Genomic DNA, 22,422 nt, shown 5'->3' with positions numbered 1-22,422 from the left:
AGGACAGTTTGATCTATCTGACTAGAAGATGAAGAACATGCAGAGCCTGACTCTGAGAGATGAGGCCAGAAAGGAAGCAGACCTCAAGGAAAGAAATCTCTCAACTTATTTAAGAAACAATGGATTGGAACCCACCTTTGCTGAGCAAGGACCTAAGAGGATGCAAACCATACCCAGAAAGTGTTTTGCCCATACCTGAGAAAGTGCCATGATGGAACATAAGAGCAAGATGTTCTCACTTTAGAGGACCACGTCAGTTTTCTTTCTTCCCGTTTAACCTTTTTGTTACTCAGTCCAGACAGCATTTTGTATATTGAAGATGCATGTGGGGAAACTCCTCAAGCGCTTACTATACCCACACTGCCCTAACTCTTCAGATGCACCAGCTCTCAATCCTCAGAAGAACCTCAGGACGTAGGAGCTACTACTGTTATATTATCATCCCCCTTCTACAGAGGAGACGGGTTGAGAGAACAGAGGTAACCTGCCCAGGCTATTCAGCTAATTAACAGAAGGGCCAAAATTTTCATGCTACAATCCCTCATGATTATTTGTATCTCTGAAAAGCTCATCGATTTCAGATACCAGATCATTTAAGAAAGTACCCAATAAAAATTGCTAAATTGTCTCCAGAATTTAGGCTGATTTTTTTTTTTTTTAATTTTGATTCTTTCCTGGGGACCCAGTTATAACAACTTGGCCTTATACTTGGACAAAACTCAACAACATCAATAAACAAAAGACAATAACAAAAATCAAATCTTACTGGACCACTTCCCAGAATATGCAACAAATCTGGAATCTGTCAACAAGAAAAGGACTCAGCAAAAGGGGCGGGGGGGGGGGTTGGAGAAAAGGAGGTATTTAATGCTAGTGAATTAAAAAAAAAAAAAAAAAGGCAGTGTCATTTTGCCCTGTCTCTGGGCAGCAAACTCACTCAGCTTTGCCTTCCCTGTAACCCACAAGCAAGCAGGCACTCCAAAGTCACCTGCCTGCTTGTCACTGCTGCCTGGGGAAGCCAAGGAATCCATCAGCTACAACTTCATTCAAGCTCTCTCATCTTGAGGCCTGGAGTACAGAGTTTCTGGACTGAGAGTTTCTTATCTTCCTATATCTATGCTCATGCTGAACCACACTCCCGCATGTCACATGCTGCTATGAGCAACACCCTGCACACCACCTGCAACCCCACCCATTTCTCACTGAAGAAAGTCCCTTGAAGGAGCACTTAAAGTGACGTCATTAAACTCAAAACCCGCTATAATTACTTTATTAGTAGTGCCAAATTACCAGTTAGAGATCTTACAACATCAGTTCTGAATTGCCAATCTAGACGTCATCATGGATACTGGGAGTGATGTCTTTTTATGCCCAGCCTTGTGATATATTTTCAGAGCCAACTAGAAATTATCTGTATTTATCTGGGTAGGTCAAGATCATTGGCAACTTCCAAAAATAAATGCATGTTGTAGGATTATAAGCACATACATGTTATTTACTGATTTCAGAAACAACTGCTTTAGTTGTGAATATTAACCACTCTCCTTTATCCCAACAGGTTCTAAATCACTTTATTTCTACATAAGTCAGAAATCTTCACAGAAAAATTAACATAAAACTGTATCCAATAATGAAAATACCACTCATATAATATAAAATCCAAATGAAGACTGAAGGTTGTGAAGACAGAGGTCCCCTTTAGGAAAAAGTATCAGAAACACAGAAATATGGCTCAGGTACTGCTGAACAGACAGTTCCCTGAGATACACAGGTTCAAGAAGCATCAGCCTCCCACACCCCTGGCCACAAGGTTCACACCAGAAAGAAGCTCCCTTCTTTCTTCTTACAAATAGTAACTTCTTCCAAAATTCAGAGTAAAGAGGAGGAGGTAGCCATATGGAGAGAAAGAAGAGTCTTTTTATAAATTGGTTACCTTATCGTTCTATGTCAAAAAAGATACTTTTAGGGGTCAGTTATATTCATGCAGTTTGAGGTTTCTACATTAACTTTAGATCTTATGGTTTAGGATTTCAGAGAGCTTTACTTCTCTTAAATTTTTATTTTAAGCAAAGGTTCCACAACAGTACTGTCCAGTGAAATATAATGGGAGTCACACACACAATTTGCAAATGTCTAGTAGTTGTGTTTAAAAAAAAGATGAATTTTAACAATATGTTTTATTTAACTCAATATAAGAAATATTGTCATTTGAACATATAATATTTTAAAAATTATTGAGGTATTTTATACTTTATTTCCCTGTACTTAATCTTCAAAATCTGGTGTGTATTTTATACTTTAAACAGATCTCGATTCAGACTAGCCATATTTCAAGTAGTCAATAACACATACGGTTAATGGCTACAGTACTGGATAGCAAAGTTCCAGAGAAAAATATCTACGTAAAAGAAACAAATCCATATACATTTACTCATTAATTATCCTTATAATAAAAAAAATTATAGCATCGCACAGGAACCCTTAGACCATTTCTGTGGAAACTGACCCCTCCAAATGGGTAACAGGCTTTTCTGATCCTGAGTACCTGAAAAATACAGAGACATTTCCAACATCCTACCTGAAGAAGGGGCAGAGAATGCTTTGGGTTTGCATGAAGTGCTGGCTGAAACTATATGGAAACTCTGATGGCTATAACATACCAGATAAACTGAGACAGAAAAAACTCTCCCAAGCCAAAAACTACACTGTTGTAATAATAATAAAGACCACAAAAAAGTATGTTCATGAAGTTCATCTCTGGAGTGAAAAAGATCCTCGAAGTGAGTGAGTATATATTCTGAAACTAAGGAAATTTCAAAAAATTCTAAAGTGGAGGGAGGGATACTATCCAAAGGACAGCACACTTTCCCTACAATTAGTCTGTAAGAACGTCCAGGAAATAAGCAATGAACAACTAGGGAAGCTACAAGTGTGTGAAAAAAGTTTGGTTTAACTATTTAACTTTTCTCCAACTCCAGATTGGAGTTTTTCAACTTCAAACTGGAGAGAAGTTCACAGAGATTAAAAATAAAAAAGACATTTTCCTAATCTTAAACATTTGAGGTATCTTTTACTTCTTCTGAATCACTGTTCACTGCCAAGCAAACCCAGTGTTCCCAAAGTCTCACTTCTGAAGAAGGGTCTCAGTGTTTTGTGGGCCTAATCTACATACTGAGTACTTTATGGACAGATGGCCATGTTTCTCTTCATTAAAGATTTACTCTTGTTTCTTGGTTTGCCTCTCTCTCTCTTTTTTTCCCTTTGGTTATTTGTTTCTTAAATTCCACATATGAATGAAGTCATATGGTAACTGTCTTTCTCTGACTTATTTTGCTTAGCATAATACTTTAGCTCCATCCATCTTGTTGCAAGTGGCAAGATTATAAGACCTTAAAATTGTACTGATAATAGTTTCTCTTGAATAGTTACAATACTACTAATGATCAGAACAAAAGTTAGCTGAGAAACAGAATTGCTTAAGAATATTTTGTCTTTGAAATTTACATATATAATTCCATTATCACAGGTGGTCTGATCTGAGTTATAAAGGAGGCTTAGTCAGAATATTTCTGTCTTGCCCAGTAATCACAGAAATTAAAGGGCCAGTGTATGTGTTCATAAGAGAAATATAAAGAGATTTAATTTATTTATATCCAATACTATGTGACCAGATCAGACAAGAAATGCGGGTCTGTTGTTACTTCTGTTTCTATTTTATATTTTATGTTAGTACATAACAATTTCTGATAATCAGTCTTCCAACTTAGTTTTTGCAAACGTGGAATAAAAACGTCTTCATGAAAGCATAGCCAACAATCAGAGAAATATAACTTTCTACTGGAATTTCGTTATGTCTGCCATAAGTACTCGAGCTGCTCACTGTTAACAAAATTAAGTATCTATTACATAAATTAAGTATTCTATAACTGCAGGTCAAGCTTTTATGTACTAAAATTACCAAAATTCTCTGGTTTATTTTAATGCTTGAATGCTCAAACTAACCTCCTTACATGAAAATTCCATTTTCTTTAATAAAATCTTGTTCCCACTAGGGCTTTTGAGTAACAGGCAAAATTTAAAATGAGGCTGAGGTATGTATGAGGAAGTGAGCTTAGGCTTTACAATTTTAAGATGGCCAGCTGGGTTTTCCGCATGAATGTAAACATGCTTTTTGGAAGGAAGGGAGAAAACAAGTGCTTCAATGGAGTGCAGTTAAATATATTTGATGCTAATCATATATAATACACAGGTATTATTTATTTCCCTAAAAAAGTTTACCTGTATATTTGAATCTCCCTTTATAAATTTTGCTCCTTCTATTATAGTCATATATGAAAATCTGAGTTGATCTGGCGTCTGAATAAGTCCCATTCGATATTTCCTCATATTCAGTAACAGTTGTTTAATGTTAATATCATCTCCTTTTTCCATCTGCAAGAAAGGTAAAAATTATTCAAGCCTTTTGTTGTTAGAGCCCAGGAAAGAGAAGCAATACAGGATAGCTAGCTGCTAAGCATTTTGCAATGTGCAGTGTGTCTCCCCCAAGAACAAGTTACCACTGCAGCTATAACTCTTTCTGTATAAAACAGCTACCCCATTCCAACACCTTCCCCACACTTCAACTGTTCAAGCAGTAGATGGAGGCTGTTAGCAGATATACAACTGATTCCAAACCAATCATACTAATCTTATTTACTTTGGCCAGTGTTTGTCTAAGTTAGAACTTATGACCAGTTCTGGCTTAATGTAAAGATAAATCCACTGAGATTAGTGTTCTTTTTTTTTAAAGGTCTTGACAGAAGTAAATCTTTTTTGCCCAGCGCCCTTCCGCCTTCATGTCTGTGTCCAGCAGCCATCTAAAGATGGTGGAGAAGAAAGACAGTAAGAGCCTAGATCCACAATGACACTGTTAAGTCACTGCACCAGCTCCGGACTATCGATCTCGTATTATAACCAGCATAACCCTCACCCCAACTGAAAAAGAAAAAAGGTGGAAGTTACGTCTGGCAGGGAATAGGCACAAACACACAATCTGGTTTTTAATAATCATTCACCATTAAGTGAATAGACAGTAGAATTTTTTTAAAACGTGTCAAAGTTCACTTTAATAGAACAATCAGTTTTAAGAATTTATTTATTTGAGAGAGAGTGAGTGAGTGTGGGGCAGGAGGGGGAGAGGGAGAGGGAGAGAATCTCAAGCAGACTCTGCACTGACTGCACGACCAAGATCACGACCTGAGCCCAAACCAAGAGTCAGGCGCCTAACTGAGCCATCCCGGTGTCCCAACCCGGTTTTCTTTTAAACTTTTTTGTTTTTTAATTTTAATTTTAAATTAAGTATGCTCTATGCCTGACATGGGGCTTCAACTCATGACTCCAAGATCAAGAGTTGCATGCTCTACCGATTACGCCACCCAGGCACCCTGTAACAATCCAGTTTTTGATTGAAGTATATTACTTACAGGCAGAGTAGTTAAGTAATACAGTGAGTGTGTTAAGACTCAATCACTCCTATACTCTAGAGATGCCTTATGCCCCATGTAAGGAAAAATGGACGTTCTAAGAAGAAAAGGCACAGGCCTGTATCCAGGCTGGGAATGGGTTGGTGGAGAAAGGATACAGCCCTTGGGGGGCAGAGATCGGAATCTCAGGGGAATAATAATACTAACATTTATTGAGTGCTTAGAAAATACCAGGGACTGTTCTAAGTGTTCTAAATCTATTAATTCATGTAATTCTTGAAACAGCCCTGTGAGGAAAATCGTATCATTATCCTTAGTTTGTAAATAAGGAAACTCAGGGCAAGAGAAATGTCGTGCTTGTTTGAGTTGGAAGGAATTCAGTATTATACATATCATTTATATTCGAAAAACAAGGAAAGGGGAAGACGTACTATTTTTGTAATATAAAGCTACCAGGGGAAAAAAAGTCTTCTTGGAGATCTCTAAAATCATCTTGGACAGAGCCTCACCACTCACAAATAAGAGGCAGTTAAAAGGGTATAAGTGAAATTTTTTAGATTTTTCTGAAGAAGGCAGAAGTTTGAGTTTGAATATCACAGTTCTGGGATACCGACATTAGAGTTTACTTCTGCCAGGGAAAACAATAAAAAATTAAACAAGACTAAAGTTAGAGCATAAGAAGCACTTACCAGAACAAGACAGGTATCTACTAGAGAAAAGGTGCCTGACCGCCCAATGCCTGCACTACAGTGGATCACTGCAGGCCCATGTTCAGGATTCAAGGAACCAGACTCTCTCACTTTAAATAAGAAATTGAGAAATGAAGCTGGTGATTCAGGGACTCCGAAATCTGGCCAGGTAGTATAATGAAAGTGAGATATTGTTCTGGTTTCACCACTCTAAAAAGTGAAAATCAAGGGAAAAGTTAGTTCTAATTTCTTTTCTTTGAAAAAACTACTTCAGAAAGAATATGTGTTTTGTGTAATGCTTTTAGTCCTTATGGACTTTTGTACCACGATTTTTTTTTTTTGTTTGGCTTTTGATTATCACTCACACCAGTTTGGAGTTCTTCAGGAGAATTTGGAATTTATTAATAATAGCTAACATTTCTAAAATATTATTTTGCAGTCATGTCCTAAGCTTTTTATGTATTAACTCAACCCATACAACAATCCTAATAAAACTCCTTTTCCAGATGAGATAACAGAGGCCAAAGGTTAAGCAATTTACCCACGGCGACACACTGAGAAAATGGCGGAGCCTGACTGGGAAGCTCTTAACCACCGACCTATACCATCCATGTGGCCAACATTTTAATTCATACATCATGATAAGTGTTCCTTTTTCTTCCTATTAAAAAAAAAAAATCCTACCAGTGTAATTTTACGTGTATTAATGGTTTCCTTTTTAAGAAGGCCCAACACTTTTACATACAATTTTTCTCATTATATGAGTTATCTTGTAGACTCTGCTACACAGGCTCAGAGGAGCAACTCAAGAATTAATTTAAAGAAACAATCTTTACGTTTTTAATTGAAATTGCTCTCTAATTGCCGCTTTTCCCCACGGTAATAATTTCCAATCTTAAAACTGTTTATATGACTTTGCTGATGTGCTAAAATGGTTTACCAATATGCTAAATGCTTCCTGTCTCTTAAAGCCTGCCTGGCATTCACTATCACTTCCTGGATATTCCTGATGAGCTTTATTTCTGACTAACTCATTATGAAAATGTTCCTAAGCTTTTGCCAGCTGCCTTTTGCCCCAAGAAGCATTCTGATGCCTTCTAGTCTTCATTTTTGCAAACCGAAACAATAACCCTCTAACATATCTCCGTGCAATTTCAGTTTCATTGCAGGATGTTTTTGGAGGGAGAAGCCATACAAGCAACATTAGGGGGGAAAAAAGAAACCCCACATAATAATTTTAATGGTTAACAGCTAAAGATTATTATTACAACATCCTGCTTTTGGTACAAGTTTTCAAAATTCACTTTCATTTTTTTAAAAATAAACTTTCCCCTTTTTTTAGTAGAAAGAAACTCCTAAGTCCCAGACTTGGTTATATGAGGTATAACAGTGATAAAATACAGTGCAGAAATTCTTTTAAAAATTTCACATTATATACTTTCAGTGACTAATTTTCTTAAAATTCAGCTTTCACAATTCCAAATACACTGATCCACAGGTTCTCAACATACTAAAGGTACTAGCAGATAGAATTAAAATGATCACTGGGATTGCTAAATTTCAAAACATTTCCTTCTAAAATTATAGCTACTGTATGTAAAAAAAAAGGGGGGGGAGTAAATCTAAAATTAAATTTACTGTATTAAAAATAGGTACTGAAAACATTGCAAAATAAGACAGGTAAATTTTAGTTTCTTCTTACAAAGCCATAAATGGACAGGTAACAACATCATACCAGCACGGGAATGGGCTAAAGTGGCTACTCTTGCTGTAGCCCAGGGGCATGGAGAACTCCAAGTCACATCTTCCTTTAAACAGGGTCTAAGATTCCAGGGGGAGTGTTTACCCCCTTCCACCCCACCCCCAACAACTGCTGTGTTGTGGTCCCACCCCATCCCCAACGACTGCCCTGTTGTGGTCATCTGCCACCATGCAGTGCTGACCTTGCACAGCAGGGCCAGAGTTTGCTTTGTGAGCCTAAATCAGGTCCCCTGGGTGCTCCCAGGTCTGGGAGGGGTGGTGCTAGAACCCTGCTCACCTGTGAGCTGTGCTCTGCAAGGGATGGCTCAGTCTTCCCATACAGTTTTTTACTCCCTTATGCTCACTTACGGCATCACCTCCTGGCTTAAAATCTAGAATTAACCCACAGTCCTGAACAACTGCTTGCTTTTTTTGCGCCTGTATGATTTTGGCTCAAGACTAGCAGTCTCTTGATATTTTTCGAATTCAGGTCACGCTGTCTGGGATACTCAAAGCCAGTTCCCAGAAACGTTCACGACTGTTTGTATAATGCAGTCTTCCCCACTAATAGATTTTTGAGAATCAGTCTTTTTCTTCCCCTAACAGGACCAGACTAAAGAACTTCTTAAGAAGTTAATTTTTATTAATGTGTCCCTACTGAAACAAGATTCAAAATCACAGCTCACAAAAATCATACAATTTCCAAAGGAACACTTCATGAAGCAGTAAGATCCATATGTTTACTACTGAGAACTGTTTATATGCTTGACTGGGCCTCTTCTCTCTCTTTTCTGTGCTGGAAAAAAAATGAGAGGGGGAAAAAAGGATTGCCAAAGGCTAGAGAGCTAAATCAAAATTCATCTTTATTCCAAACAAGGTCTACATGCAGACTTTACACTTTTTGACAAACTCCTTACTTCAAAACTGGCTGAAGGCCCCTTTCCTTCTCCCAGATCATTAAATCACATCAGTCCTCCTGTGATGCCCAGTTGTCCTCTTCCATCCCCTCCCACTGCTGACCTCACACCCCGTGCACACCTGGTTGCACCCATGCACACCTGGTTGCATTCGCAATTACATGGCTGTCCCCATCTGCACATGCCTGCCAAATCTTCTTTGTAAAACACTGCATTATATATACCACACTCTGCACAAAGTGTCAGTGGTTCACTGTTCTTTTTAAGGTGAATCTTATTTATATATTTTGAAGGAGAATTCTATCCTTGAATAAGGATATCTAATTCAATATATATGGAGGCCAGGAAGATAAGCTAGGAACTGAGTAGGTATAAGACCATGGGCAACAGCAGGCTTATAGCAATTTCAGTGTATGCCACCTAAAGCCATTCAAATTCAAAGTTAACTCTTATTTTATACAGATAGATAAGATTATAAATTTTCTAATTCTTACAAAGAAATCTATGCAGCTCTTTGGTCCTAGGCCCAATTATTTTCACACTTCGGGCATTTACAGAAGTAGTAAGATTGTATTTCCAAGACTTTCATCATAAGGCCAATTTTGTCACCTGTAAATGGTTAAAAACAGTACTTACCTTATAAGGCTATTGTGAGGAATAAATGAAACAGTGAATGTAAAGTGCCTAACCTATGCCTGCATATGGTAAATACTTAACAAATACCTTTTCTGAAACAATTATACTAATCGTCTCTATCGTAGCCTCTAATAAGCTCCAATCAATTGTAAACCTCTCCACATTTTCAGCTGCTTCACTTAGTATTTCCTCTACACCAAGGAGCAGCAAAGTTTGTGAACCCTATTTCCTAAATACAAATTTATACGAGATCTGTAGGTCACCGTCAGTGCCTCAGTTCGGTCCCTCAACAATTTTTTGCCAGGATCATTATATGGTCTGTATTAAATAATTAGTTATTGTAATTCATTTTGAAAGATGAACAAAACTCACCAGATCAGGAGGAGAGGAGAGTGACAGAAACAGGTAGGCATGGGGCTTGCCGTCTAAGCAGAGAGAAAAGCAATACACAGAGGTGTCGGGCCCCCAAGGATCAGCCTATTTGAGAAGTGTAGGACTGTCAGCAAGAACAAACCCCGAGTGCCTGTGGTGGCAGACAAGGAGGAAGGACCAGTCTGGGCTGGGTCTTGGACTTCTGCATCGGCCACAGAGAAAGATATTTTAGGGCAGGGTGGAAGGATCACGCCTGTGTTTTAGAATAACCACTCACTCGGTGCAATGGCAGAGGGAAGCACAAACGTAACAGGTAAGGACTACCCATGGGGAGCTGAGAACCTTGTTATGGAGTCAAAGTACATACATGCGCAAGTACTAAATAAGCCAGTAAAATGGTAAAATTTAAACTATGGCAAGAAGTGTAAGATCACAGCGATTAGGAATGAATGCGTCAGGGACACCTGGGTGACTCAGTCGTTAAGCGTCTGCCTTCGGCTCAGGTCATGATCCCAGGGTCCTGGGATCCAGTCCCATGTCTGGCTCCCTGCTCAGCGGGAAGCCTGCTTCTCCCTCTCCCCCTCCCCCTGCTTATGTTCTTCTCTCTCTCACTGTCTGTCAAATAAATAAATTCTTAAAAAAAAAAAAAAAAAGGGAATGAATGCATCATAGATGAATTAAGAAAGACCTGAGTAAGAAATGGGCCAAGAGGTGGTCCTGAAGGCTGCACAGGATATAAAGAGGTAGAGAAGAGAGGATGACACTCCAGGTAGGATAAACTGTTTAAACTATTTTGAATCAAATCCCAGCTGAGCATGATAATAATTAGGCACTCATCCTGTTTTGGGCAAATCTACAGGGACAGAGAAATAGAAGGCAGCCAGCATTACAACAGTATTCCTGGAACTAGAGAAACACAAAGCTGGCCAACAATATTATGGAAAATAGTGAAGAGCAACTAAAAAGAAAATCCTGAAAGACAAATAAGCACTCTAGATGACCTTACACTTTAAAAGCCCTGCAAAACCTTCCCCGTAGCTTAAGTCACCGGGCCACTTTAAAAGCGGAGATGGAACCTCTTCATTCAGGGGCAAGAGTTCAAACTCTTAGCTCTAATGAAGACACTGCAAAGGGCTGCTGGTGTGCAGCTTTCCTGCTCCCTTAGACCAGAGGTCTGTAAAAGAGCAGGGCCCACACAGCTCACAGCTTTGGCCCCAGACCTGTTAATACATACAAGTTAGACTCCTTTAGCAGCAAACCAGTTCTCTGCAGCTCCCCGTGAGGCTGGTGACCACCCCCCACCTGCAGCATCACCTCTCTCCCTCATTTGGTATTTCTTTCTCCCTCAACTTGTTCAACTGCCTTTGTTCCTGCAGTCCTTCCCAATTCATTGATATGACAAAGGTAACAGATGCGCACAACTAAAGCTAATAATTGTGAATCCCGCAAGGAGTCTCAGGCCTGTTTCAGCATCAATTCACTTGATCCTTATAGCAACTCTTTGAGGTACGGGTGTCCTTATCCTCATTCTGTAGATGAGAAACTAGGCACAGAGGGTAAATAGTGGGACAGTCACACAGCCAGAAGGCGTACAGTTGGGATTTAAACTCAGGAAATCTGGATCCAGAATGGAAATACTTAACCAAATGCAATTCTGCTTCTTATGCTGAAATGCTATTTTGTTCTTCTAACATTCCTAGTTCTTACTAAAGATTCTAAGGTAGAACGTAAACAGACCGTTGCTATTAATTATGGTGGACTCTGAACCCAGGCCAATAAGAAATCACAGTTGCTAACAACTAAAACAGTGGTTGGCCAGTTCACATGCTTCAATTCAGAAAGATGCTTTAGAACCAAGAATCTTCCTTTACTAGGACAATTAGCACTTTTTTCAAAAGACTTAGCCCCATGTCATTCCAAGTCAGGAGATCTGGATTTGAGTTCTGGCCTGTCACTTATTAGCTGAGTAATCTATTTACAGGAAAAATCTTATAACCTAATGGATTTTAGGTTTTTAAAAAATACAGGAAATATGGAAATATTAAGACTATTTACTCTATCACATTATAGGAAGGCTGTGGGTCAAATAATATATATGTAAAAGTGCTTTGCAAAATGAGAAACAAAATAACAAAATTCATTTGATTTTATTATTAAGGTATGGATCAACTCTGAATTAGGATAGGTTTCAGAAACAGGGAAAAACATCTATGCCCTTCTCCATTCAAATCAGTTTTAATGCCAGAAGCAGATGAGGTACCTGGGATAAATACCAAGAGAAGATGATTCGAAGAACCATGAGAAGTTTATAGAAAAGCAGTTCTGTTTCTGGGAATAAGGAACGCACGATCTAGTATCAAACAGTTGTTGAGGTATCCCGGGGCGGCTTAAGACATATGTAAATGGAATAGTTGGTGCAAAAAACTACAATAAGGGAAATTCATAAATAAATCTAAGTCCTGTAATTCCCAACCTTGAGGCTTCTTAGATAACCTAAGAGATCACATAAAAAGCTTACTTATGGACGTCATGGGAAGCTGGGCCTGGGCCTCAACAGTATGCACCTGTGCTTGCAGTCGGCCGCAAAAAACAGAGGTGTTCGAAGAGATCCACCATAAAATGTATTTCTACATTTCTGAGAGAGAGAGAGTGTGTGTGTGTGTGTGTGTGTGTGAGAGAGATGCACTTTCTATATCCCTTCTCTAGAAAACTTCTTTTGGTCAATGATCCCATGTTAATCATTTCATTCAGTTAATGGTTAACTAAAACAGTATCTCACTATATAGACTAGATACATTCCTGAAATCATTTTTTCGCAAATATTTTTCCTATTTTCTAGTTTTCTTATCTCATTTCATATTTCCCAGTTACCCTGATTCCAACACAAAGAAGACAAAACAGGTAGGTGGTAAAAGGGGGAGCAATGCTTTGATCCCCAACCTGACAACAGCAGGTTCACAACCCACCATGTCCATGTATCTCAACCAAGAAATAAGGAACAATTCTTGTATTTCTGGCAAAGGCCCAGTAAACGTTCTTGGGACCATGTGCTAAATTATTTCACCATTTTCCTCAATTCAGTAAGGACAAATGTCTCTGTGGTGAATCATCTGAATTAACAACATTCCAGTAAGTTATTTTCTTGACTCGCCTGCCACCCTCAGAAGCACCAATTATGTGCAACTGTTCTACACCCCGTGTTCCGCATACACATCTTCATCTGATCTCCATGACAGCCCTGAGGGGGCGCTATTACAATCTCTGCTTTACAGATGAGCAAAGGACGAGGGACGTTGAGGAACAGGTCCCAAGGGCATTTCTACTAAACAACAGAGCTGGGATTTTAATCCACGTTAGCCTGATTATAAAGCTCTCTCTCCTCATCCCCAAGTAATCTTAATAAATTATCTTCAATCCTCATCTATCAACCTGAACTTCAAAATCCTTAGTTTCTAGGTCTTCTCAAGAGTCCTCAGAGAGCTACTGCATATAGGAAACGCAATGTAAACACCATGGTCATGGCTATGTACTACTGTAGATACTATCGAAATGTACGTGCAGCCTCAAACTTCAAATCTAATGACAAAAAGTAATTCTGGAAATCAGCAATATAAAGTCCAATCTTTTGGGCATGAAAAGTCTTACACTGATATTTTCTAACTGTAGTAGATGTACTGTATAATATGACTTCACATCTTCTGACAAGAACTTGACAGTGAATCCTGTTTCTTTAAACAGCATCTCTTGATCGTCTTTTGTTGGCCAGTACTGTGCACATTTAACCTAAATTTAAGAATATGTAGATATTAGTTCATAGACATTATGAAACCCTAAAAAGCGGGGAAAGGAAGACAAACCATACACATATATGCTATATTTTTTCAAGTACCCAAATCTATGAACAATTGCACTGTAATTTGAGGCTCAATGTATTTTAATAAGATTGACATTTTATAAAAGGTTTGTAAAATGTTCCTATAACTTATACTAAAAAAGCCATAAACAGATATGTTCATAAAAGTGAATCTGTCATTTCCAAAGCATGATAACCTATATTTTAACATCATACTGGCATTCACTTTACATTTCTAAAATTATCAACCTCTTGTAAGAATCTTTTCTTCAAATAGTATGGAAAGGGCTTTATTTTACAAGTATTTTCTACAAATACCTATGAATCTGCTACCAAATACTATTTATCTAGAAATAACATTGTATATTCACTTACTAAAATTAAGTCAGGGGAACGAATCAGAAGATAAGCCCCCTTTGGGGCGCCTGGGTGGCTCAGTCAGTTAAGCATCTGACTTCGTTCAGCTTGGTGTCATAATCTCAGGGTCCTGGGATGGAGCCCCATGTCAGGCTCCCCACTCAGCAGGGAGCCTGCTTATCTCTCTCCCTCTACCCCTCTCCCTGCTTACGCTTTCTCTCCCTCTCTCTCCCTCTAATAAATAACATCTTTAAATGAAGAAGAAGATAAGCCCCCTTTATCTAGGTACATTCTGGCAGAACTACTAATATGGAATTCCTATTTGTGACAATAAAAGCATCTTCCCAAAAGCCAAATTATGAGGCCAACAGACCGTGGCAAGGTGAGATGAAGAGCCACTTCTTTAGGAAAAAAAACACCACAAAAATGTCGTATAAAATATGGTCATTTCTTCTTTTCCAAATCACGAACAGCTATAAATCACCAACAGTAACACCACCACCAAACAAATAATTACTACGAGCGGATACTTCCAAAGGTGCTAAAAGACATTTTAAATATGATACAAGAAGTGAAAGAGCATAAATGAGAATGAGAACAACTCAGAAATGAGGTGATAGGAGACAGAAAAAAATTACAAATCAATATCTGAAATATCATTTCAGAAATGAAGACTAAACTAAAAGGAACAGAGAGGCATGAATAAACACAACAGAAGATGTCCTAGGAAAAAAAGAAGAGGAAAAGGAAGACATTTCTTAAATAAAAAACGAATGGAGATACAGGACTTAAGAGAAAGTGACAAATACAAAAATAAGCAAAGACAATCTAACGTGTATAATAGGCGGACCCAAAGAAGAACACTAAAGCAAGCCAACAGTAAACACTAACAAGAATAATCAATACATTTTTCTTTAAAAAAAAAAAAAATCACGTATTGAAAGAGCATACTACGCGTCCGGAAAAACTGACCCAGAATGACCAACGCTAAGACATATTTTGGTAAAATTAATGGGATTTGGGAGGGAAAAAAAGCCTTTGGGTAACCTAGATAAAAAGAACACATGACTTACAAGGGAAATAAAATCAGATGTCCAACTGACTTTGTCAGTAATCTGTTATGCCAAAAGGAAATGGAGTAATGTATTTAAGTTGCTCAAAGAAAAGCAAATGTCAGCCAAGATTTTATATCCTGCCCAAGTGACTTTTAAGAATGAAGACAGCAGATTAAACTCTCACCGACAGGTAAGACATCAGGAACTATAATGCCTATGAGGCCCTTTTTAAGGATGTGCTACAGAATGAGCTGTCTACAGAACAACGGGAGAGACATCAGTAAGACCAACAGTGTAAATTAAATATATATTTACATGTAGAACTAAGATTTCGCAAGGGACATAAAAGAGAGACTATAGTATGTTATATACTCGAACAAGGCAGGTAAAGTACAACTTAAAAACAGAGACAGGAAAAACAAAAAATTTGAAACTTTTTCAGTAATTATTTTGGTGATGGAGTCGATACTCTTATTATGAGTATTTTTGGTGTGTAATATGGGACAAAGTAAATGAGTCATCATAAGATATTCTTTATCCGTAGTGTCTTTGAGAAGCAGGATTCATGGTATGGAAAAAGGAGGCAACAGATATAAGATAGAAAGGGTTAAGCCAACCACCTACAGTTCTAAATTTGAACTGGAAGTATCATTATGAACACTTGAAGTATGTTATCTAACGCACAAACATATTTTTTCCTTAGCTCTATTCACCAAAAACCTCTAAAAACAATGATCAACCCAGCATCAGTAAACATCCTTATTTTTATTGACATCTTGAAATACCATTGCCCAATAAAAGAAACCAAGGTTCCTTACAGAAATGGCTGATTCTATGGATTCTATGGAGTAGAGATTAAGTAGTCATTCCAGATAGTAAGAAAATTATTAGAGACTAAAGACTAAAGAAAATTATTAAAGACTCTTTGGTTTTATGTCTTAGGTTTCTGATTCAGAGCCCAACTTGAAGAGATTCCTTCTAGCCAACAGAGGAATAATTCAATTACTAAGATGGATAATAACTGCGATGGAATGAAGTACATCAAATATGTTTAAATCTATGAGTTCATAACAATTGATCCCCTCCTGCCGCTGCCCCCACACCAAAAAATCCTAACTGGTCACCTGCTGAGGACGCTAGGCAATCAACTATTTTGAAAACTGCTTTTCCTATATAAAAGTGGTCAGCTAATTAGAAGGGAAGTTTCTTTTCTTTTTAAGATTTATTAAAGAGAGAAAGAGAGGGGGAGGCAGAGGGAGAGGGAGAGAGAAACTCAAGCAGAAACTTAAGCAGACTCCATGCTGTGTGTGGAGCCCAACGTGGGCTTGATATCAAAACCCTGAGATCATGACATAAGCCTAAACCAAGAGTCAGGCAGGCGCTTAACTGACTCTGCCCCCAGGCGCTACGAAAGTTTCTTTCTATAGAAGTATTCCAACAAAAATGTAAGAAGGAATGATAAAATTGGAATATCACTATTCTGTAACCCCTAATTAGTTAAGGAACTAAGCACTGACCAGCAATGGCTGCTAACACCATAAAAAGAAAGATAATCAGACCTTATGGGCCTCTTCATAAACAAAGCAGTATCACCCATGAAGTCATCTTCCCCAAAATAATTAAACCTGAATCTTATTAAGCATCTAGATCCAGCCACCATAAATATGACTTCTAATTTCTAGTGGCGGTCTTATCTTACTCATATAGTAATTATACAACAAAAGGAGCGATGAAACTTATAAACCATCTACTTTGTAAAGCTGCTCAAAGTGTTCAAACAATGTCACCATCACTTAATTTTTAAGTAATGAAAAAGCCACTGTAAATAACTATGCTAACATTGCTGGACATTCTGGTATGTGAATGCCACTGAGGATTTGAAAGAGAGTAGAATAATTCGCAAAACCATCGAAAGCCACCAAATATGAATTTAGAAAAAAGTAAGAATCAGGAATCTGAAGATCTTGGGCTGAAGAGACCTTACTGACAATACCTTCCAATTTGCTTCTTTGACAGAAAAAGAATCTAAAGGTACAAAAGTTAAAAGACTCAACTAATTAGCACTGTGTTTAGACTTTACCTCAAGTTTCGATAAATTTATACATTTCCAAACTCACGGTCTCATGACCGAAGAGTCCATAAAAACTCATATACGCTAACAAAAACCTTTCACTTTAATCTTTTACAAACTTTTCAAGATTTTGATAATAATAAATTGTAAAAATTCTAATGAAGCCTAGGGATTCCAAAGATCTGTGTCACCACTGGTCAATATTTGTTTCATTATATTTACATCTTGGAGGGTAGTGATGTACAACTATTATTTAAATACTTAAGGCAAGAGAGGAAAAGGATATACTACTTCTGGTCAGAAACAGCCTGACCGCTAGCCTTTAGCAATTCAAGGCCAAAACCAGTGACTGAATGAATATCCCAAAAGAAATATGAGAACATTTATAAGCTAATGATATAGGCAGTACACTAAGTTGCGAATATTAAGTGTTACTCACCGATTCCTTCTCCACAACTCGATTTAGCATGACAACTGCTTTGGTGTTTTGCTGCCAAACCATGAGCCAGAAATGGCAACCTGTATTAGGAAGTGGACCCTGTGAGAACAGAGAAGAAAAAGTAGGTAAGAGAAAGGAGATGGAACAAGGTTCAAGGAAAATTCCTTCAAGTATGCTTCTGGTTTAAGAACAATGTATATACGGGGCGCCTGGGTGGCGCAGTCGTTAAGCGTCTGCCTTTAGCTCAGGGCGTGATCCTGGTGTTCCGGGATCGATTCCCACATCGGGCTCCTCGGCTGGGAGCCTGCTTCTTCCTCTCCCACTCCCCTGCTGTGTTCCCTCTCTCACTGGCTGTCTCTCTGTCACATAAATAAATAAAATCTTAAAAAAAAAAAAAGAACAATGTATATATAATAAGTAAATCATGACTTTAAATCCACTTGAGTTAAAAAATAGGTCTGTACTAGTTGCTTATAAATGATCAAAACTGACTTTTATTGACTTAGGCAGAAAAGGAATTTTTCAGGCTATCAGATGACTCAGAGTTGAGGGCTGGAAAGCCAGGCTTCAGTGGGAACCAATGTCAAGGCAAGATTCTGCTCAAAGGAGTCAGCTGGGACAGCGCTCCTGACGCTGGCACTACTATCACCTCACTTTGCTGGCACTGCCACACGAAGGGGGCTATAGCAATCACACATAACCTATAAACAAACCAGAGTCAAAATCATGGGCAGAAATGTCTGACTGGTCGTGTTCTAGCCGCAAAGGAAATTTCTGTCCCTTTCGGCTTCCGCAGCAGGAAGAGAGGCCCTGCCTGCCATGGATCACGGCAGTCCTACAAAAGAGGAAATCTGTGCCATCACTGGCCAACCGACCACCCCAAGTGAACCAGAAAAAGATTTCCAGAAAAAGCGGAAATTTCAAAGTGCCTGAACCACTACAAAGCTGTTAATTTGCAAAAACCACAACAAGTGCGACCTCAATAGAAGACTTATAAGGGGCAATGGTTCATATTACAATACTGCCACAGGGGAAAAAAAAATCAAATCCAATTATCTTCACGTGTTGCTTAGCTGTAGCACAAGGCTTAGGGCAAGTAAGACATGAAAAGGCCATGATCAAATTATAACTAATTTTAAAGGTGAAAATGAACGAGGCTGTACTGCAGCTAACACAAGTCAGCAGCATTCTCCTCCCAGGACAGAGGGAGGGGAAGCTTCGGGGGCTGCAGGCCAGGTCTCCGGAACTTCAGCTTCCCATGTCAAACAGGATGATTCATGTGGTTTGAGGGTGAAAGCATCTTTTGGGCAGCTGTATTCCCTGGTTCGTAGCAGATGCTCTATTAATATTATTTAAATTAATAAACTCTAAGCTTCTAAACTATAAAAAGGCCAGAAATATACTTAGAATCCTGAGTAATGACAACCAAATGTTTGAAGATACTGTTTTCCTCACTCAGTGTATGTTATCTATTACTTGATCTACTTCTAAGACAAAACAAAGTATGAAAATCCCCAGTAAAATGAATGCCTTTTCTTTCATCTAAAAAAATGGATCTCCTGATTCACCAGAGAAGTCACTCCTTAGTGTGTATACATGCAGAAACACAAAACACATTCTGTCAGTGGTTCTAAGGTGGTTGGGGTTGGGGGGGGGTTCTCTCAGCTCTTCCAACCTACAAGCAATACTAACAATTTTTTTCTTAGAAATGGAGATTGAGGGGCGCCCGGGTAGCACAGCGGTTAATCGTCTGCCTTCAGCTCAGGGCGTGATCCTGGCATTACGGGATCGAGCCCCACATCAGGCTCTTTTGCTGGGAGCCTGCTTCTTCCTCTCCCACTCCCCCTGCTTGTGTTCCCTCTCTCACTGGCTGTCTTTCTCTGTCGAATAAATAAATAAATAAAATCTTTTAAAAAAAAAAAAAGAAATGGAGATTGATAACAAGGACTGATATATATGTTTTTTTTTAATTCAGAGGGAAAAGGTGACAAAAAGAAGAACAAAGGACAATTAGAACAGCTAAGGTTTTAATAAACATTCAGCATCTCTAGTTTTCTCTGTCCTGTAAAATATTCTCAGACTTCAAAGAGCTTACTAAGAGGCAAGGAGAAGTCCTTGTCCTACTAACTGAAACATATCAAGTGCCACAAGAGTAAGGGGAAAACCATCAGATCTTTGGGAGTAGGAAGGATGCTACAGCAAGCCTTACAAATGAGGAGGGTCACTGATACAGGGAGACATTGTGGAAGGACAGGGAGCAGGTAAGGGTCCATTCGAAGCATAGGGCAAGGCAGGTACAAGTATAAGGTACATTTGAGAGACAAAGAAATCAATGAGTGCAAAGTAGAGGTATGCATGCAGTAGGAAACCACAATACAGGAAACAGTCACAAAACTCTTTAAGAAGTAAAGTGATATGACGAGATTTGCATGTTACAAAAATAATATGTATGTTACACAAATAATTTAGGCATTGCTAAAGATGGATTAGGAAGGAAGGGATTGATAGCAAAGAAACAATTAAAAAGCAACTGCATTAGGACTCTGGATGATGAGCATAGGTTTAACCCAGGTGAGAAAAACAGGAAGGGGGCTGGCTGGGTTAAAAAAAAAAAAAAGAGTTAGATGTAGAAAATGCAGAATTTACAATGTAAATGGGTCATCTGGGTAATAATATCCAGTGAAGACCTGGAAAATATAGGGGGAAAATTCAGGAAAGAATAAAAAGCTAAAGACAGCCTTCTGAGTCCTCCAACTGTAAATGCATGGAGCTCTGACAGGTCACATAGAGCAGTCTAATAGGGACAGGGCACTGAAACACAATTAGTAAAAATCTTCATTATCATGATGGGTTTACAATACTTTATAAGAGGATTATTATTACTACTATTACTACTACTAATAAAAAGCAGTAACAAATGCCACAACAAATAATCCATGGAGGGCTTACCACAGTACCAGGAACTATAAGAGCTTCGCTCAGCATGGTTTCACAGATAAGTATATATCTATAATATAGATATATATACATATATATATATATAGGCTTGGGGAGTTAGGTAGCTTGTCCAAGGTCACACAGCAATCTTATGGTAGTAGAACCGAATGATTAAGAGCATGACCCATGGAGTCAATGGGGCTTCAAATTCTGGCTTCAACTCACTTGTTGTATGGGCTTGATAAAGTTGTTTAATGTTCCTGGTCTCTTTAGATAATTCCTCCTGCATAAAACCAGGGTGATGACAGTTTTTACCAGAGAGAGTTATCCTGAGCCTTAAATTATACAAAACACATAAAGTACAGAATAAGGTTACAAAACTGCTGTTAATTTTATTTCCTACTATGATGTAAAGTTCATAATAACAGGGTTTTACTTAATGTCTATTTAATTTTTTCAAAAAATTTTTAAGGGGGGGAGGGGCACTTGGAGAGGGAAAGAGAGAGAATTCAAGCAGATTCCACACCCTGCATGGAGCCCAGTACGGAGCTGGATCTTACAACCCTGAGATCATGACCTGAGCTGAAACCAAGAGTCAGATGCTTAACTTCCTTGAGCTACTCAGGTGCCCCACTGTCTGTTTTATTTAAACAATGCCTACCATACAGTAGGTACTCAATAAATCTTTGTCAGACAAATGAGTATCCAATGAAGTAGTTAGACCAGGATTTGGGCACAGATGCTGTGACTCCAGTGTCTATACCCTCTTAAGACATAAAGGTTGAACATATGGTTCCAGAGAGCTGAAGTCTCGAGGGTAGACTGAAAAAGGGGGAAAGCTCCTAAATCAGAATCCTGAGAAGCACCTACAAAATTTAGGATTATGATGAGAAAAAAGAACCAATAAACGAGACTGGGGAAAAAGGGACAGAGAGAGGATGAAAGGAGCGTGTAAGGGATTTAGGGTAATCAGTCTTTTCTATTTTTGAACATTAGAGTTATTTCAAATAGAAAGTAAACTGAAATTCTAAAAGTCAATTTATTAAAAATGTCATGAATGCTAGTACGAAAAACTCCAAATATTACAAAAAGGCAGAGAAGAGCAATTAAAGTCTGATTATTGCTAATTCTTAGAAATAACCAATATTAATGGTATATGTGTAATTTATTTAGCCAGTCCCTCACAGATTACTTCTGTCCTATTATTTCTGGTCCTGTGCTATTAAAATTAAGTTGCAATCAACACCCTCACATATATGTTTATGTCTGTACATATTTAACCACTGAGTATTATAAACTTTTAAGTCTCTGCTATTTTCACTGGTGAAAAGTGATACCAGATCACTGGTTTAAAATTATATTCCCTAATGACTAGAAAAACTGAGTATCTTTTCATAGGTGTATTGTTTACCTTTATATTTTTCTTTGAACTGTGAATTTATGTTCCTTGCCAGTTTTTTTTTACAGTTTCTCTTTTTCTTTTTTTTTTAACATATAACAGCTACTTTAAGTAAAATGAAGTAATTATTTTTCATTTCCTGCCAATTAGAAATAATCTAATAGAATATCTTTTTACTATATGAGACTTGTCTCTTTTATGAGACTATATGTTGTCTCTTTCAATAACAGGTTATTCTGATCCAAATTTTTAAAAAGCTCAAATATTAACATACAGCTTATCTTTTGAATTTAAAAATCATTTACTGGGGGATATAACAGCACTGTTCATTAAGTCTCTGTCATTTGATAAAGGGTAGCTGGTGTGGATAAATCAAAATAATTTCTATTATCAAAGAACGAAAGAATAGTAGTGCTGGAATACGGGTGTGGCCAATGTGCCAAGAAGCAATCGGGCAGAATACCACAAAGAATCCTCACACTTGGGGCGCCTGGG

The 22,422-nt window shown here is 38.1% G+C and overlaps 1 protein-coding gene across 8 annotated transcripts in view; it reads right to left on the bottom strand.

Annotated features, from left to right (window-relative positions):
• PTPN2 (protein tyrosine phosphatase non-receptor type 2) overlaps nucleotides 1-22,422 on the bottom strand; it is an 83,492-nt gene that overhangs the window by 13,989 nt on the left and 47,081 nt on the right. For 6 of the 8 annotated variants that reach the window (XR_005831654.1, XR_005831655.1, XR_005831656.1 and 3 more), the window contains 4 exons: nucleotides 17,592-17,690; nucleotides 13,462-13,599; nucleotides 6,152-6,361; nucleotides 4,279-4,431 (listed from right to left, as the gene is read on the bottom strand). Coding sequence is in view for 4 of the 8 variants with exons in the window: in XM_040619615.1 (XP_040475549.1) it covers nucleotides 4,279-4,431; nucleotides 6,152-6,361; nucleotides 13,462-13,599; nucleotides 17,592-17,690 (600 nt within the window). In the remaining 4 variants the exon portion in view is untranslated. The remainder of the gene's footprint in view (nucleotides 1-4,278; nucleotides 4,432-6,151; nucleotides 6,362-13,461; nucleotides 13,600-17,591; nucleotides 17,691-22,422) is intronic. The other 2 variants (XM_040619617.1, XM_040619616.1) reach the window with 2 other exon arrangements.

The sequence above is a fragment of the Ursus maritimus genome, unplaced genomic scaffold (assembly GCF_017311325.1).
Source record: "Ursus maritimus isolate PB19 unplaced genomic scaffold, ASM1731132v1 scaffold_33, whole genome shotgun sequence".
NCBI lineage: Eukaryota > Metazoa > Chordata > Mammalia > Carnivora > Ursidae > Ursus > Ursus maritimus.
The sequence above is the reverse complement of the archived record's forward strand: the minus strand, read 5'-3'. Positions and strand labels throughout refer to the sequence as shown.